General features: G+C 46.8%; 1 protein-coding gene across 1 annotated transcript in view; it reads left to right on the top strand.

The window, feature by feature from the left end:
- Positions 1 to 14,222, top strand: part of Cd9 (CD9 molecule) — a 31,652-nt gene extending 17,430 nt beyond the window's left edge. Inside the window, exons 2-8 of the mRNA XM_046424186.2 lie at positions 2,560 to 2,662; positions 8,635 to 8,732; positions 9,484 to 9,558; positions 11,003 to 11,101; positions 11,251 to 11,340; positions 12,411 to 12,494; positions 13,747 to 14,222. Of these exons, the coding sequence (XP_046280142.1) occupies positions 2,560 to 2,662; positions 8,635 to 8,732; positions 9,484 to 9,558; positions 11,003 to 11,101; positions 11,251 to 11,340; positions 12,411 to 12,494; positions 13,747 to 13,812 (615 nt within the window). The 3' untranslated portion in view covers positions 13,813 to 14,222. The remainder of the gene's footprint in view (positions 1 to 2,559; positions 2,663 to 8,634; positions 8,733 to 9,483; positions 9,559 to 11,002; positions 11,102 to 11,250; positions 11,341 to 12,410; positions 12,495 to 13,746) is intronic.
- The last annotated feature ends 1,746 nt before the right edge of the window (positions 14,223 to 15,968 follow it).

Here is a 15,968-nt window from a genome sequence, read left to right on the forward strand (position 1 = left end):
TCCCATAGGGTTATAACTTTGACAAGCCAGCAGCGTGACGTTAGGTTTGGGGAAGAGTCCAAATACACGGAACTCCCAGCTTCTGCACCTGGCCTTGTCCTTGGCCAAGGTTAGACCTGAAATGCTTCCTTTTCCTTCTGGTTCCAGTTCTCCAACCCTGTGCCCTTCTTAGTATCTGTACATGTAGAACCAGATAAACAGCTGCACTTTCTTGGCTTCTATAAAGTGAAAGAGGCCTTCCCACCGCAGGTTATACTTGTGCACCCTATTGATATCTAAGCCTGGGGCCACTTCCCAAGAGACCCAGCTGCTGCCCTTGGGAAGCTTCTGTGCGGAGGGCAGCTTTATGCCATCCTCTGCTGCTTAGTCCCTGAGCATGGAATTCTTTTCATTCTTTTCCTATTTTGGAATTTTCCTTACTGATAAGGGTTGGGTGAGTAATTTCACTCAACAATAGGGTAAGATGACTTGGGAATAATTTCTTCGTGTGCACAAGCCTAGAGAAGAAAGGTCAGGAGCACTGCTGGCCCCAGGTCCAGGCATTCTCACAACAGGACTGCTGAGGACAAAGGCCAGAGGAGGACCTGTGCCACCAGGGCCTGCCCATCCACAGAGCCCAGACCCACCATGTGCTCATCTAGTACCCTGTGTATGGGGGTTGGGCCACACACTTTTGCCAGCTCAGGTGCCCCCAGCTGGGCCCCACCTCCTAGTGCTCTGACTGCCTGGAGAAGCCAGATAGAAGAGAATATCCAGACTGAGTCCAGAGAGGTTGAGACTCCTTCTCCATCATGAAGAGATCTTCTGCTGTCTTTGGATTAGATTGGGAGACTTTCATGACTTAAGGTCACCTTCATGACTTAATAATAAAAAGGAAAATCTGACCTGCATCCTTAAACCCAGAACCCTCAGGTTCTTTTAACTCTAGAACTTCTACCCCCTTCAAACCTGGCACCCAGGAGTTTTTCTCTTCCGCAGTGTCCGGCTGCAGGGCACTTGGTTTTGTGTCGTTCTTACTGATGCTTGGCATTGCCTTACTTAAGGTAGGGACTGAGAGGTGTGGGAAGATGCTGACTGGCCACAGGTTGAAGGTGCCATGTCGATTGACCTTCATGCTGAGAAGATCGTGTTGTTCACCAAAGCCCATTCCATGTCTCATCCTCCAGAAGGACTTGTTCTAATATAATCTCCTATATTCTTTAGACATACTTAAAAGGCAAGGGAGAGCCACACCTTTCCATTCATGTTTTATTGATGGGAAACCTAAAGCAATAGAACTTAAACTGAGAATTAACAGACCTGCATTGTAGGAACTCGGTGATGAGGCCAAATCAGCTTCTGCCACTGGGGGTGCAGGCAAGGTTGTGACCACTGCAGGCTGAGGTCCTGAGTGGTCCTTCCCATGCCACCATCTCTACTTTCCCCCCCGCATGTCCAAACTCACTGCCATTGCATGGAGAAAAGGAGAGGGGGGAAAGAGGGGCCTGTCTATACCACAGGCTGTCACAGCTGTCAGGACAGATAACCAAGGTCCCTGGAGAGCAGGGCTCTGACTTAAATGTGCCTCCATTTAGGTGGGCTGACTAACCAAACCTGGTCCCACTCCCAAGTTCAGCTGGCCGCACATCACTCCCCGGGGAAGCCCTGGTACGAGCAGTGAGGGAGCTCAGCTGCCACTGGGAGCAGGAGTTTGGCAGGAGGCCACCTCCATAGCATCTGCTTCAACAGTGCCAGGCCAAGATCTGGACTCATGAGTTAAGGACTGATGTGGATAAGCAAGAGCAAACTCTTGATATGTCATTTGCTAAGTAATGTGGTCTCCCTGGGCATTTTTGTGTGCATATCTATGTAACCAACACCCAAGTAAAAAATGAGATTATTACACTTTGCACAGTGAAGCGCACCTCCCAATTTCTCAGGAGTCTGAGGCAGGAGGATCTTTTGAGCCCAGGAGTTAGAGACCAACCTAGGCAACATTGTAGAGTGAATGAAAATATTGCCAGCCTTCTAGACACCCACCTACCCACCCACCATGTGCTCATCCCTGAGCATAAATCCCTCCCTCTACTAGAGAACACCACTTTCTTTATGATCATTGCTTTCCTATTTTTCCTTTATCATTTTTATGTGCAATAATTACAGTATAATTTTAACTATGGAATCATATTGTATGAATTCTTGTGGCTCTTGCTTTTGTTCATTGTGAGATTCACTCATTGAATTGCATGTAGCTGTAGCTATTAGTCTTCAGAGCTATATAGTATTTTATTGCCTATAAAGTACCCAGGCTGTTTTGCTAGTAGGTAATGGCTTATTCTCAGCTTGCTGATATTTTTGGCACATGGATTGATCATACACACCCCATGACTTCTACTACCAGGTGTACGTGAGGGGCAGAGACCAAAGGTGGTCCCAAGTCTTTTGCAAGTCCCCATGCTCTCTCCCAATTAAGTCTTATTAGGCTTCATCATTTTCTTAATTCAGAGACCTTTGTCCTTCAGCATTTAGGGACTGTTTTCCCTGGCAGCCAGGATTATCACCATTTTCATTATCTTGCAGCTTGCTGGAATTGCAGTCCTTGCCATTGGACTATGGCTCCGATTCGACTCTCAGACCAAGAGCATCTTCGAGCAAGAAGCTAATCATTCCAGCTTCTACACAGGTGAGGAGGGAAAACTGTGGTGCTTCTTCCAACTTTGGAGACTCCCTATGGACCCAGGGACTTGGACCTGGGAAAGACTCAGGCCAAATGAGCCAGCCATGTCCCTTTCAAGTTGTACCGTATTTTTGTGTGGAGAGTTGTGCCCATGAATTTGCATCTAACTGATGTGGTTTCTTTTCATGCTGGCTGAGTTTGGCATTTTGACCATTCTCTGATGTGCAGTTGGCTTTGGAAAAGTTGCTACCGCTCTTGAGGGTTTTTGAACCTCCATTCACATCCCTGATAACTCTCTTCTAATTACATGTCTTCTTAAACTTCATCATTTTCTTAACTCAGAAACCTTTGTCCTTTTTATGCAGTACCAGGAGAGGATGGGTGGCTCTTCTCCCCACTATTTGGATAGGGACTCAGACCCAGAGGAAGACAGATTCTTAGGTAATATTAGGGGAGGCTTGGGAGTGTATCTTGGTGGTAGATCATGTACCTAGCTTGGGTTTGATCCCCAGAACCATTTAATAAAAAATAGGAAAGACTCTACTCAGGTCCTTTGGACCCTGGTGCTTGGGTAAATGCCATGGTGTTTGGTTTAATTTTGTTGTCATTTCCTAAATTGCTTTTCCTTTAGGGGAAGGGTGTGTGATCCTTTCTACACACAAGCTCCCTGGCATTTTTTCTTGTATCCTTCTCTCCCCCTTGTTGCGGGTCCTCTAAAGAGAAAGGAGACAAAGCTTGTCGAATGAAACTTCCCAGTTTCTAAGTAAACTCAGACTCTGTGGTTCTACTTCATGTGGAGTTTGGGGTGGGAACCATCTTATTTTCTAACAAAAGAAGCTTCCTATTTTTAGGATGATGCTGTCATGTCATGTCATCAGGCTCAAAGTGTAAGTTTGGTCACTTCCTTCCCCTCCCACCAAAGTTATTTTTGCAAAAGCCGGAGAAAGCAGACCGATGAGGGTTATCTCCAGGCTCTAGGAACAAGATGGCCATGGCTGGCCAGTCACACTGACCTTCCCTTGCCCATCTCCCCGAGACCTGGCTGAAACCAGTTAGGCAGGGACGGGGTCTTTAGAAACAGCGCATTTGGTTGCCTAGCCCCAGCTCTGTGGATAGTTTTCCTGCTTTTCATTGTTGTTAGCTGGGGGTTTTTGGGGTGTGGTTCCCATTGTCAGAAAGAACTAAGGCAAAGAAAAGCCCAATGTATTTTTTTTTTTAACTATACACACAGTTTTTAGGGAGCAGGTTTCCATAGTGCCCTGACTTGTTTTAGCAACAGAGCATTTTTGTGAGTCTGAGGCAGGCTTGGAATGCCACCCTGTAGAGCAGGAGGGGGTGGAAACCAGAGGGGGCACTTGCACAGAGGAGCAGGAAGTGGGGTACTAAGGGGACATCCTTCACACTCCTTGCCATGGCACACGAGGGAGCCCTGAGCAGGAACATACAGCACCTCAGGCCGTTTTCCTAAGCAAAAGCCCCACAGGTTTCCCATGTGTGTCCCAGAAAAGGTCCCCCATTGTCCCAACCACCCCAGATTTCCTTTTGATTATTCAGAACTCTTAGGCTAATTCCACATGTTTTTAGATGTGGGAGGAGGGTATTGGCATTTTTGAGCCCCTTCCTAGTGTGTCATTCACAATCCTACACCTACTATTAAATTGTGACCCAGATGCATCCCCATAACTCTGCGAGGAGCAGGGAATGAGTCCCACCTCACAGATGAAGAAAACAAGGTCTGGAGAGGCTCGAATAGCTATCTAAGCTCATGGTCTTCAAAAGGCAGGAGTGAAACTCAAACCTGGGTTGCTTCTTGAATTCTCTGTATAGGTTGTGGGGGAACTCCTCGTGCAGTAATTGAAAAAAAAAAAATCTGCACTGACTGAATGCTTCCCTTTGATGGGGACAGAATGAGGTGCTCTTAGTTCTTTGACATCACACAAATTGTGATCAGGGGAGAAGCACCCACATTCCAGTGGCCCTAGCCAGTGGGACACAGGTGGGAAAGTCACACAAGATGTGATGACCACACTCTCCTGACAGCTTGCTTGACAGGAGCCAGGCTGGCCTCCAAAAGCTCCAAAGGTTCAGATCCTACGGGTCACTACAGGAGTCCTTGGTGGCCAGTGGGCCTACCTGAAGTAACCAGGAAGGTTATTTAAAGACATAATTCCAGAGGCACAGCACTCCCTACCTGAGGTCTAGGAGCTGCTGTTCCGTTAGCTCTGCTTGCCTTCAAAACAGGTCTATGAATCTTGAAGAAGATTCTGCTTCTAGACTCCCAAGAACCAGGGCAAGTGACACTAGAATATCATCAAGCTGAGTAGCCTCTGGCTGGGTCCTGCCTTTGTGTCTGTCACTGAATACTTGGGGAAGCTGAATAATTGTTATCCATGGGCAAAGGGCCAAGGAGGCTGTTTCTCTGTGTCCCCTTCCCCACTGGGCTGAGACCAGCCTTGTGTGTGAACTCATAGCCTCCCTCCCAGCAGATGAGCTAAGAGTGCCAGCTACACCCTGGCTGCTGTCCTGACATCATGGGGTGACTGGCCCTTGCACTGTGGCATAACTGTCTGCAGGGCCACCCACAGTTTCACCATGTAGCTGACTCTTAAGAAAACCCTAATGACCCAGGGTATCTTTCCTTTCAGAGGGGCACAGTTTACCATGTAGAGAAAGAGTGCGTAACCAGGCAAAGAAGCAAGGGGCTGGGGGAGGATACTTTGCGACGATCAGAACAGGTCATAGTAAGTCCAGAACAGCTGACAACCTTATATGGGCCTTCTCTCCAATTCAGGCCCTGGGAGATTCAGCCCGTCAGCAGTATCCATAATCCCAGGCTGCAAACATGTTGGGGAACTTCATTTTTTTGGTCTCAGGCCAGCGGCTCTTCTTAACTCCTTGGTGTCCTTCCAGAACCATGGCCACTGAATGAGGGAATCCAGGGGGGCTCCATCTAGAGGCCATGAAGGTCCACCCCTCCCTGGGACCATCCCCTGCTTATGGGTAGGTGCCTGATGGTTTGGGGAACATGCAGCACTTCATTTGGTTGCTCTGTGCCTCGTTTTCCCTACCTGAAACTGGCACAGCTTGCACACAGGTGCCTCACGAACAGAGTTACTGTACTCAACAAATTGAATTCCACTGTGCTGCGTGTTCATGAAAACAGCCATTCATAAGAGGGAGAGGAATCAAGAGCCTTGAAGGACACAGTTAGGGTGTCTATGAACCCCCAATTGAGTTATTTAGAGATAATAACTGTTTTAAGCCAGTGGAGTCCAAAGGCTCTGGTGGAGTTTGTTCTCTCCACAAACAGAAGTGAGAAACGCTGTTTGCCAGGTAGATTAAGGCCATGTAGGAAACTGATGTGTGCTCTTCTAGCCTGAGCTGAACTGAGAGCCCTGAGACGGGAAAAGAATGCCCTGTTTCTTATGTAAAGGACACCTTGGCACTCATGCCATTGCCACACCAGTCTCTTTTTTTTTTTTTTTTTTTTTGTCTAGGCCTATAATGTCAGCCTGAAAAAAAGCAAAACAAACAACCCTTAAGCAATTTAACATGGTAATGCTCAAGAAAGCCCTGTGACGAACAACTTTTTCCATGAGTCAGACAGAAAGCTAACATTCACTGCTTTATAAAGGGGAACACTTTGTCATTTCACATTACCAGCCTCTGCTAACAAGCTTGGGTTCAGACTGTGAGTAGCTTTCTGATGGGGACATCAGAAAGCACTGGACAGACAGTCCCTTTAAGAAGCAAGCCAAGCCCTGCCGTGGTTCCATGACTGCTTGGGAGGGGGAACTTCCCTGCTTACACATGGGCTACCCTGTAGCCTGATGACCGTTCCTAAAACCCTCAGGGACAGCTGCTGAGGGCCACTGGTTTTCACCCCCACCCAAAAGGGGCTAATGCAAGGACCTCTGAAATCTTCAGCTGTCCAAGAAAGGTTTAAAGCCAACCAAGATCCTTTATTTTCAAATCTCCCTCTGCAGAGCTGTAGAATGAATATTTAATATTAACCCAGAGACCCATTAAGAGAATGTTCTCTCTGCATGGGAAATGTTCTTCCCTTTCATAATTTACTTCCTGTTGACCCAACTGTCCCAGCTTCTGCCAGGGTCACCAGACTTCTGCGCTGGGATACGGACTTAGAGAAAACACGGCTGTGTATTCTTTCCTACTCGGCTGTGTTTTATATGCTTGTAAATCCTTTTGATCTCTTAATACCCCCCCCCCTTTATTCATCCCCTGCTCTGGAGCTCAAAGGAATGACCTCATCCTTTGCTATCTTGCCCCAGTGAGATGAGAAGAAACTGGGGCCATCCTACTGCCTTACTCCCGATGTCCCCATATTAGGACCAAGAGCAGAGAGAGGCCACCCTCCTCCCCAGTGCCCTGTGTTTGAGCTGCACTGCCTTCCCAAGTCCAGTCTGTGGCCCCACTACATTTGACTGCCTAGGAGGATGACTGGAAGACAAGCTGCATTTGTCCCTTTGCCCAGTCTGGGCCAGGCTTGAACGGGAACAATACCTATATTCATACAACATGGGGTTTGCCAGTAACCCCACGTGACTTGACATCACGACAGATGTGGGGAAGAAGGGAAAGGCACAAACGCTCCCTGTGTGCATTCTGCTCAGTACTGCCCGTAAGCCTCAGCTGCAGGCAGATTGCATGCTCTGTGGCCTGCAAAGCCTTTGCCCTGCGCAGGCTGCAGATGTGGGACAGTGAAGTCACTGTGTCACCTGCCGAGAGTTCTCATCGCATATCCTGCTGTGTATTGTGGGAAAACGTTACATCTCTCTACTTCTCAGCACCTACTTGAAGGAAGTCTCTCTGGTCTCAGTTAAAGAATAACAGGGAAAGAGCATCGAGGATAAAGAGTCCATCACTGTGGTTATTAATAATTGTTACCCAACTCTTGTATTATTGAGATTAATAACAGCTAGTATTTATTGTGCCTCTGCATATCCTCACAATAGTCCTTGAAGTACAATGCTGAGGATTGAACCCACAGCCTTGCCCATGCCAAGCGCCCATTCTACCTCTGAGCTACACCCCCAACCATCCCATGTTGCAGAAATACAGCTTATACACAGATTAAGTGACTTCCCCAGGATCACAGAGCCAGCCTTCAAACCCAGGCATTCTAGATTTCAGTAAACAGGTGCTCCCAACATTGCCAGAAGTCCTCCCAAGCTGGGAGAGAATAGGCTCTGTGACTTCTCTGACTTCTTTACTGGTTTTTCTGTGGGGCTTCTGGGGGAGGAGGGTGGGAGTTTATGCACAGGGGTAGTCCCTCCAGGACAACTATGGCTTCTCAAGAATATTACTGTAGGACGGGCCCAATGGGCATCATTGCACACTGTGGAATGAATGCGGCCAGGGCTGCTCCACTGTATTCCCCTATCCCAGGAATTTGCATTATTCAGGGCATAGGCAAGAGTAGAAACCTCTGCACTGTCTCGGCTCTTCTCCATTAGCACTGAAATTGAAAACTTAGTAATGGTGTCACTCACCTCCCCCTTAACAGGAAGAGTCCTCTTCACTCTTAACCTAGAGCAACTGCACTGCAACTATAAGATCTCTTCAGTATGCTAAATCTTTTGAAATTTCTAGCAACCAACCTGTTTAATTAGGGAAGGAAATTAAGGTCCGGGGGGGGGGGGGGGGGAATGTCTTAACTGCTACAGTTAACAGCAGCAGTGTTGGAACTAAAACAAGGGTCTTCTAACACCCACATATGTATCCTTTGCATCAGAGCAAGGCATTTTTATGGTTGACAGCATCTGCCCTTGAGTGTCTCTAACTACACATGCCCAATGGCCACCTACCAGCAGGGCAGGGAGGTGTCAAGGAAGGGGAACTTCTCTCCCTGATGTGGGAGCAGAAAGGTTGAGAGGAGGCATGGAGTCACAAAGTGTAGAAAAGGAATTGTGGGAGCTATCTGGACCTCCCAGCTAACATCTGTGTCCTCCCCTCAGGAGTTTACATTCTGATTGGAGCTGGGGCCCTCATGATGCTGGTGGGCTTCCTGGGCTGCTGTGGGGCTGTGCAAGAGTCCCAGTGCATGTTGGGATTGGTAAGTCTCCTTTCTGTGCTCCCTAGGGCCACCCTCACTCCTCGCCCTTTTCACTCCCCAAAAGCTCAGCAGGCTGCAATCCACTGAACAGGTGGAGTGGGGTGGGGTGAAAAGGATACCCAAACAGCATGAGCTATCCTGGGCCTCCCCATGTTCCTCCCCTGGGCCCTCCCCAGCCACCTGGCCATGCTGCCATCTTGTCTGTGGCCCCCGGGCCCTCCCTGCTGGTAGGCATTGCTCGCCTGCCCTTCTGGATCCCATTTTATCACTTCTCGTAGGCAGCTAAATGCCAGGACTTTGTATTTCCCTTTCTTGAGGACCACGTTTGCTTTTTTTCCCTAAATCCACAGGTACTTTTGCTTTTTCTTGTTGTTCCTAAATCTGATACTCTTCCCCAAAATCCGCAGAGTATATTCACTGCCTCTGTTTCCCCAAAGCTTTGTGGGTTTTATGAGTGAGCAGTAGTATTTTATTGCTCACTAACTCCTAACTAACACCCTATAAATACCAATTTGGGGGCGGGCTATGCCCACGCTTTCCTCTGGGAAGGGTGCCTTTTCCTGCCAGAGGTCTCACAGCTCTTCCCGTCTGGAAAATCCTTCCCTGCCCCTTCTAAGCCATTCATTTTTGCCGCTAGATGCCTGTACCCCAGACAGTTGTCATTCTAACTCATTCTAAAACACCCTTAGATTTTTCTGGCTTGTTGTTGTCTGGGATTGTTTTCACCTGGTTGTCCCCCTTTGCCTTCTAGTTCTTTGGCTTCCTCTTGGTGATATTTGCCATTGAAATAGCTGCAGCCATCTGGGGCTATTCACACAAGGATGAGGTAGGTGTTTCCCGTAAGATCTCTTGGGACTGACAATGGTGTGGATTTGAGAATTGGTAGCTGGGGGAGATGAGAAGGGAAGGAGGTTCAGCCTGGGAAACTTAAAAAGATCCTGTCTCAAAATAAAATAAAAAAGTCTGGGGATTTAGGTTGGGATTGGTAAGTCTCCTTTGTAGAGCACCACTGGGATCAATCCCCAGTACTACAAGGAAAAAAAAATATGGCTTTCTATGGGCTGGATACCTTGCTCCTTTCTCTAATCTATAAACATGTTCAGGTGCCACCATGAGCCAAGTGCCATACCAAACACTGTGCAAGGTCCACAGATGCCCAAACTGTGGTCCCCACTTGCAGGAACTTTGCCATCTATTGTGGGAGAAAGATATGTTTGGCAAGCTTTGCAGAGTGATTTATATCCAGAAGTCCCTTGGGATTTTGGAAAGGTGGAGTGAGAAAGAGGAATCTCTACTGGCTTCAAGAAGAAGGGTGCACTGACCTAAATTTTGAATGAGAGAGAGGATTTCAGGAGAAAAGTGGATAGAGACGGGACTTCAGGCAAAAAAGGGGTTTAGGCGAAGCTGAACTTGGGCTTCCCGAGGGAGCACTGAAGAGTTTGGGGTCAGGCTAGGTAGGCCACATCAACACAGTTTTTAGGAAGGGCCAACTTGTCTTGTTCAGCAGGGAAGGGAAAGGAAGAGACATTGGAGGCAGGAACCTATTTTATTGTTTTTGTTTTTAAAAAGAACTACCCAAGCAATAAAAGGTGCAGTCCTAGAAATAGAAAAGGATAATTATGAAAGATGCTGGAAGTTAGTCTGTCAGTTGGGTGCAGGTGAGGGTCAAGGGGACAGAAGTGCATTAAGTAGGGATGCACCCAGGTGCAACAGCATGATGCTAACACACCTTCATGTTCGCTCCCATGCTAACAGCTTAACATGACTCTCCCATTTAATCCTCACAATAACCTATGAGATGTAAAGATTGTTATCAACTTCTGCACTACATGTGCAGAAATGGGCGTACAGAAAGGTAGTCATTTTCCAAAAGTCACAACTATGTGAAAAGAAATGAAAGCCTGGGGAAGCAGCCAAGTTGGGAGTTGGATTTTTTTTTTTTTTCCTTTTTTAAAATTTGTTAGTGGGAGGAGATTTCATTTAGTTAAGAGGTAGAATGGAAGGAACCAAGTGGAGCTAAAGGGACTGAAAATCTGTGCAAAAGAAAAGGAAAATGACAGGAGTGAGTTCCTAGAAGAGGTAGAGGAGGTAAACGGTGCCACAGAAGCCCTGAGAGAGGCGGTGCTGGTGGCTTCTGTCTACTTGGTGACATTTTTCCAAGCATGGGAGTTTGTTGGCTAAAGATTGAAGAGGGTGAACAAGTAACATGTGCTTGAGAAGAAGTTCGTGAAAAAGCCACCTCCACCACTTTAGGTGTCTGTCCATTTCAGGTGATTAAGGAACTCCAGGACTTCTACAAGGACACCTACAACAAGCTCAAGACCAAGGACGAGCCCCAGCGGGAAACGCTGAAAGCCATCCATTACGCGGTAGGTAGAGTGCAGACCTGCCGCCTTCTCCTGCCCGTCTTAAGAGGGTGCCTGCCTGCAGCGTGCTTGGTGTGCCAGCCAGCACACCTCTCCCTCTTATCACCTTTTTGATCATGTCCCTCATCACCGTTCCCGCTTTCTCTCTGCAGTTGAACTGCTGTGGTGTCGTTGGAGGTGTGGAGCAATTTATCTTGGACATCTGCCCCAAAAAGGACATTATCGAAACTATCCAAATTAAGGTAAAGTTAGAAGCAAGCCTCAGGTATCCCTGCCCTGTCACTCTGGGCAAGTCCTTCAAGGGTAGAAGTGGCCATCTTCTTTAGGAAGATGGGCATCCGAGTGCTTCATAAGAAGAGGGACTATAAAGGAAAGGGATAGGGAAGGAAGAGGCAAAGGCGGGGTGGGGGGGAGGGGCACATGAAATACACATATATGGAAATATGTCACAGTGAAATCCATCCATTTGTATAATTAACAGGTGTCTACAATTATAATAAAAAGAAAAGCAAACATGAATAAAATAAAAATCAAATAAATAAATATTTCTTCCACTTAAAAGGGCCCCAGAGTGACCACCTTATTTCTCCCATGCCCTGGGCCCTTTCCTCAAGGGGAGCAATACAAAGACCAGACCAGAGAACTCACAAAGTGCTCAAGCCCCCTGTAGACACTGAGCACCTAAAACTGCCCCCTGATGCCCCAGCCCTTCAGCTATTGAGGACTGGCATGACTTTGAGTCTTGAATGCCTGCTTTAAGAGACCCCAGGGGCCTGGGGCTGTAGCTCAGTGACAGAGCACTTGCCTAGCCTGTGTGAAGCCCTGGTTCATCCCTAGCACTGAGAAAAAAAATAACAGTAATGGAAACCTCAAGCCGGGCATGATGGCACATGCCTATAATCCCAGCAACTCAAGTGGCTGATGCAGAAACATCATAAGTGCAAGACCAGCCTCAGCAATTTAATAAAACCCTAAGCAACTTATCAAGATCCTGTCTCAAAACAAAAAATAAAAAGGGCTAGAGATGTAGTACATGGTAAAGTGCCCCTAGATTCAGTATTGAAAGGGAGAAAGAAACCCAAAACCTCTTCCTTCCCTGACGTCTTGCCCAGATTGTAGGCACCACTTCCCATATCTCTCTCAGGTCACCTTTCCATCCAGCAGCCAGGGCATCTCTTAACCCTGAATGTACCTATCCCCAGCCTGTTCTCTGACCACTAGGGCTCCCAGTGTGAGACAGGTGCTGCTGGAGGGGGGGAGTTGCCCCAGTGTGGGGATTGTGTGTGACCCAGGTCTTGTTTGCCTCCCCAAGTCCTGCCCTGAGGCCATCAAAGAGGTCTTCGACAGCAAGTTCCACATCATTGGTGCAGTGGGCATCGGCATCGCAGTGGTGATGGTGAGTGGCAGAGTCCTCCAGGGTGGGGCTGGCTTTTGAGTAGATGACACTTATGGAGCACCTGCTCTGACTGGGCACTGTTTGACTAATTACACTTACTAATGTAACCCTACAAGGGGGGTGCTATTAATATTTGCATTTTATTGCTAGGTATTAGAGGGCTGGGGGTGTAGTGTAGTTCAGTGGTGCAAGGCCCTGGGTTCCAATTGCATCACTGCCAAAGAAAAGGAAGTGGACAGGTTGACTAAATTGATCAAGGCCTCTTAGCTCATGAATGAAGGATCCATAGTCTGAACTCTGGGTATTTCCGGAATTCATTCTTCTTGCCCTTAAGGCAGTGGTAGTGCCACTGCTCTCGGGACATGTGTCATCGTGTACCTGTTTGTCTTTTTCTTAAAAAAATCTGGTCACTAGAAAAGCCACGGGAATGAAGTGTTTCATCTTCCATGGTCTGAGGGGCATCCAAAGGTGCGCAGCCAGCAGGAAGACTGAAAGCTTCAAGTATTCCACTTCCCTGCCGATCAGCCCCTAGAAACCATTAAGGGCTGACCTCAAGGTCAGCTGTCTGCCTTCTCTCCCTCGTGGAGGAGTGATGAAAACCCTAGGCCTCCCTGGGACAGCCAGGCTCACTCAAAGTCCCAGAATCTTTTGCTTCACCCTTCTTTCTGCCCCTTTGCAAACAGGGCCCCAGAAAAAAATGGCTTCCTTTCTGGGTGGTGATTTGCTTCCTCGTCTGCAGCCAAGAAAGCTTGAAGCGCTTCAGTAAAAAGACATAATAACACCTTTAAAAATAGAATTTTAAACACAGATACACAAAGATGAAAGCAAAAGTAGTGGTCTCAGGCTGAGGGTGTGTTTCAGTGGGAGAGCACTTGCCTAGCATTCACAAGGACCTAGATTTTATCCCCAGCCCCACAAAGAAAATTCCTAACCTGTGCTGTCTAGTATTGAAATATCTGGAATCTGAGCATTGAATTTTGTTCTGGGCTTATTGGACTTATCCTGAAAGCTCTCCAGGGAAAATACTTGTGCTGCTTATATTGGCCAACTCTCAGAATTCCTTGAGTCCAGGGGTCCTTCAGCAGTCCTTCCCTTTATCTAGTCTTCATCTCTCCTGCTTCAGCACCCTTTAACTCATTTAACTTCATGGAATCCATTCCCCTTGTCATTTGTCTTGAACTGAATGGCTCACGTCTTGCCCTTCCCCTCTGCCTTCCCTCAAACAAAACCACCCTGTTCTTCTGTCTTCCAGATATTTGGCATGATCTTCAGTATGATCTTGTGCTGTGCTATCCGCAGGAGCCGCGAGATGGTCTAGAGTCAGCTCACATCCCTGAGCAGGAAAATCTACCCCCAAAGATTGTGGGGGTTTTTTGATTTTTTTTATTTTTTTTTGCCACTAACATTAGTATCCATTCTGCATTTCTAAACAAAAGTTATTCTGTGTTTGTCATTTTAATGCTTTATTCAATATTGACATTTGTAGTTCAGAGATTTGGGGGTTTGGTTTGCTTTGGTTTATATTTTTGTTGTTATTGTTTATTTTTGCTTGTATGTTAAGCAGAAATCCTGCAATGAAAGGTACTATATTTGCTAGACTCTAGACAAAAGATATTGTACATAAAGAGAATTTTTTTGTCTTAAATAGATAAAAATATCTATCAAATTTAATCAGGTTGTAACTTATATTACAGACAATTTGATACATAATAAAAGATTATGACAATATCCTGGACTGGTTTTTGGTTTTTGCTTCATTTAATTTTCAAACATTTTTCAACTACTGTTTAACTGCATTTATATGAGAAGTCATTGGAAGATGTGTCTCCCTACTTACTAGTGAAGAAATCGAGGCATGGATTGATTAAGAGGTAGTCGGTGGGGTGGGGGGGCCCAGGGATTGAGCCCAGGACCTTGTGCTTGCTAGGCATGTGCTCTACCACTCAGCTTTTCTTCAATCCTTTTCTTCATTTATTTTATTTTGAGGCAAGGTCTTGCTAAGTTGCCCAGGCTGGCTTCAAATTTGCGATCATCCTGCCCCAGCCTCCTTGAGTAGCTGAGATTTACAGGCATGTGCCACTGCACGGGGCACTCATTGGTTTTATGTAAGTTGCAGAAACAGCCTGAAAAACAGGGAAGGTCCAAAGGCAGAGATAGTCAGCTGCATATTCGTGGGTCCCAGCCAGGGATCTAAGAGTCTAAGGACTTTATTCAACTATGATTTAAACCCACCCAGGGATAAGTGACCTGAGGGTATTTCCCACCCCACCATCCTCTGCCATCAAGCTGGCTTTGTAGGCCTGAGTATCTAATGTAATTGTCCCCACTCAAGTCTTCACCATCAGACCCCTGGAGAGCTAATTGGATTTCTTTCCTTTTAAATTGGATTTCCCCAAACCATCTGCTTCCCCTGTGGAAATGCAGGCAGGATCCAATCTTATCCCAGGGCAGAATCTGCACTACTTGCAAGGATCCAGATCCAGACAGACCTGACCTGGCCAGGCAAATTTGAGAGGACCAACCCAGTGGGGTTGTTCCAACATCCCTGCAGGGACAGTCTCTAGCACCTATAGAGCTCAGCACAATTCAAGCTGTCCAGCTGCCCCTCATGTCACCCCTGGGGTTGGACAGACACGTAGATTATTCTCCATTCTTCACACATGAAGCAACAGCCAAAGAGCAGTCTCTGAATTGCCCAGGATTGCAACACTCAAGCAAGCCTAGAGAAGCATGGCTATGGCAGAAAGAACAGACAATAGAAATAGATCCACATTCAGTTTGTGTCTCTGACACTCAACTAGATGGTTGTTGGGCTTCCGTTCCTTTGTAAGTTGGAGCTAGTAAAACACGCAAGGTAGTTTTTAAATGATACATGTTTATTTTTAAAATAATTTGCACTGGGCATGGTGGTGCACACCTATAATCCCAGCTACTTAGGAGTCCAAGATAAGAGGCCAGCCTTGGCAATTTAATGAGACTCTGTCTCAAAAAAAGGCGGAGGGGTGGGGATAGTGGCTCAGTGTTAGAGCACCCCTGGGTGCAATCTCAAGTACAACAACAAAAAGTCCCCTAGATGTAATATTCTAGAGTAGGGTTCCAGGATTCGTCTGAAAACTAGTCACACAACTCTTGAGGCTTCTTACCATGACAATGCCAGTGGCAGCAACTTCCACAAGCTTCATGAGGAGTTGGGTGTCGGCCAGAGTCACAGTTCTGACATGTGGAATAAGACGGCTTCAATTAAGTTTTCTGGTAGAGTTGTAGCTTATTTCAGTCATGGACTATGGTGAAGCTTCTGACCAAAAATGTGAAACACATAAAAGGAAGTCTATTAAGAAGCATTAGAGAGGAGTAGCAGAAGGAGGAAGAGGAAGAGCCATCCACACTGAAACATCAGAGGCAACAATAGACTTAGAGTTCTGTCATCTGGATAGAAGGCAGTGCAGCAGCATTGATCTGGCTACCATTGTTTAA

The sequence above is a fragment of the Marmota monax genome, unplaced genomic scaffold (assembly GCF_021218885.2).
Source record: "Marmota monax isolate L192 unplaced genomic scaffold, Marmota_monax_Labrador192_F-V1.1 WCK01_AAM20220418_F8-fsc00186, whole genome shotgun sequence".
Taxonomy (NCBI): domain Eukaryota; kingdom Metazoa; phylum Chordata; class Mammalia; order Rodentia; family Sciuridae; genus Marmota; species Marmota monax.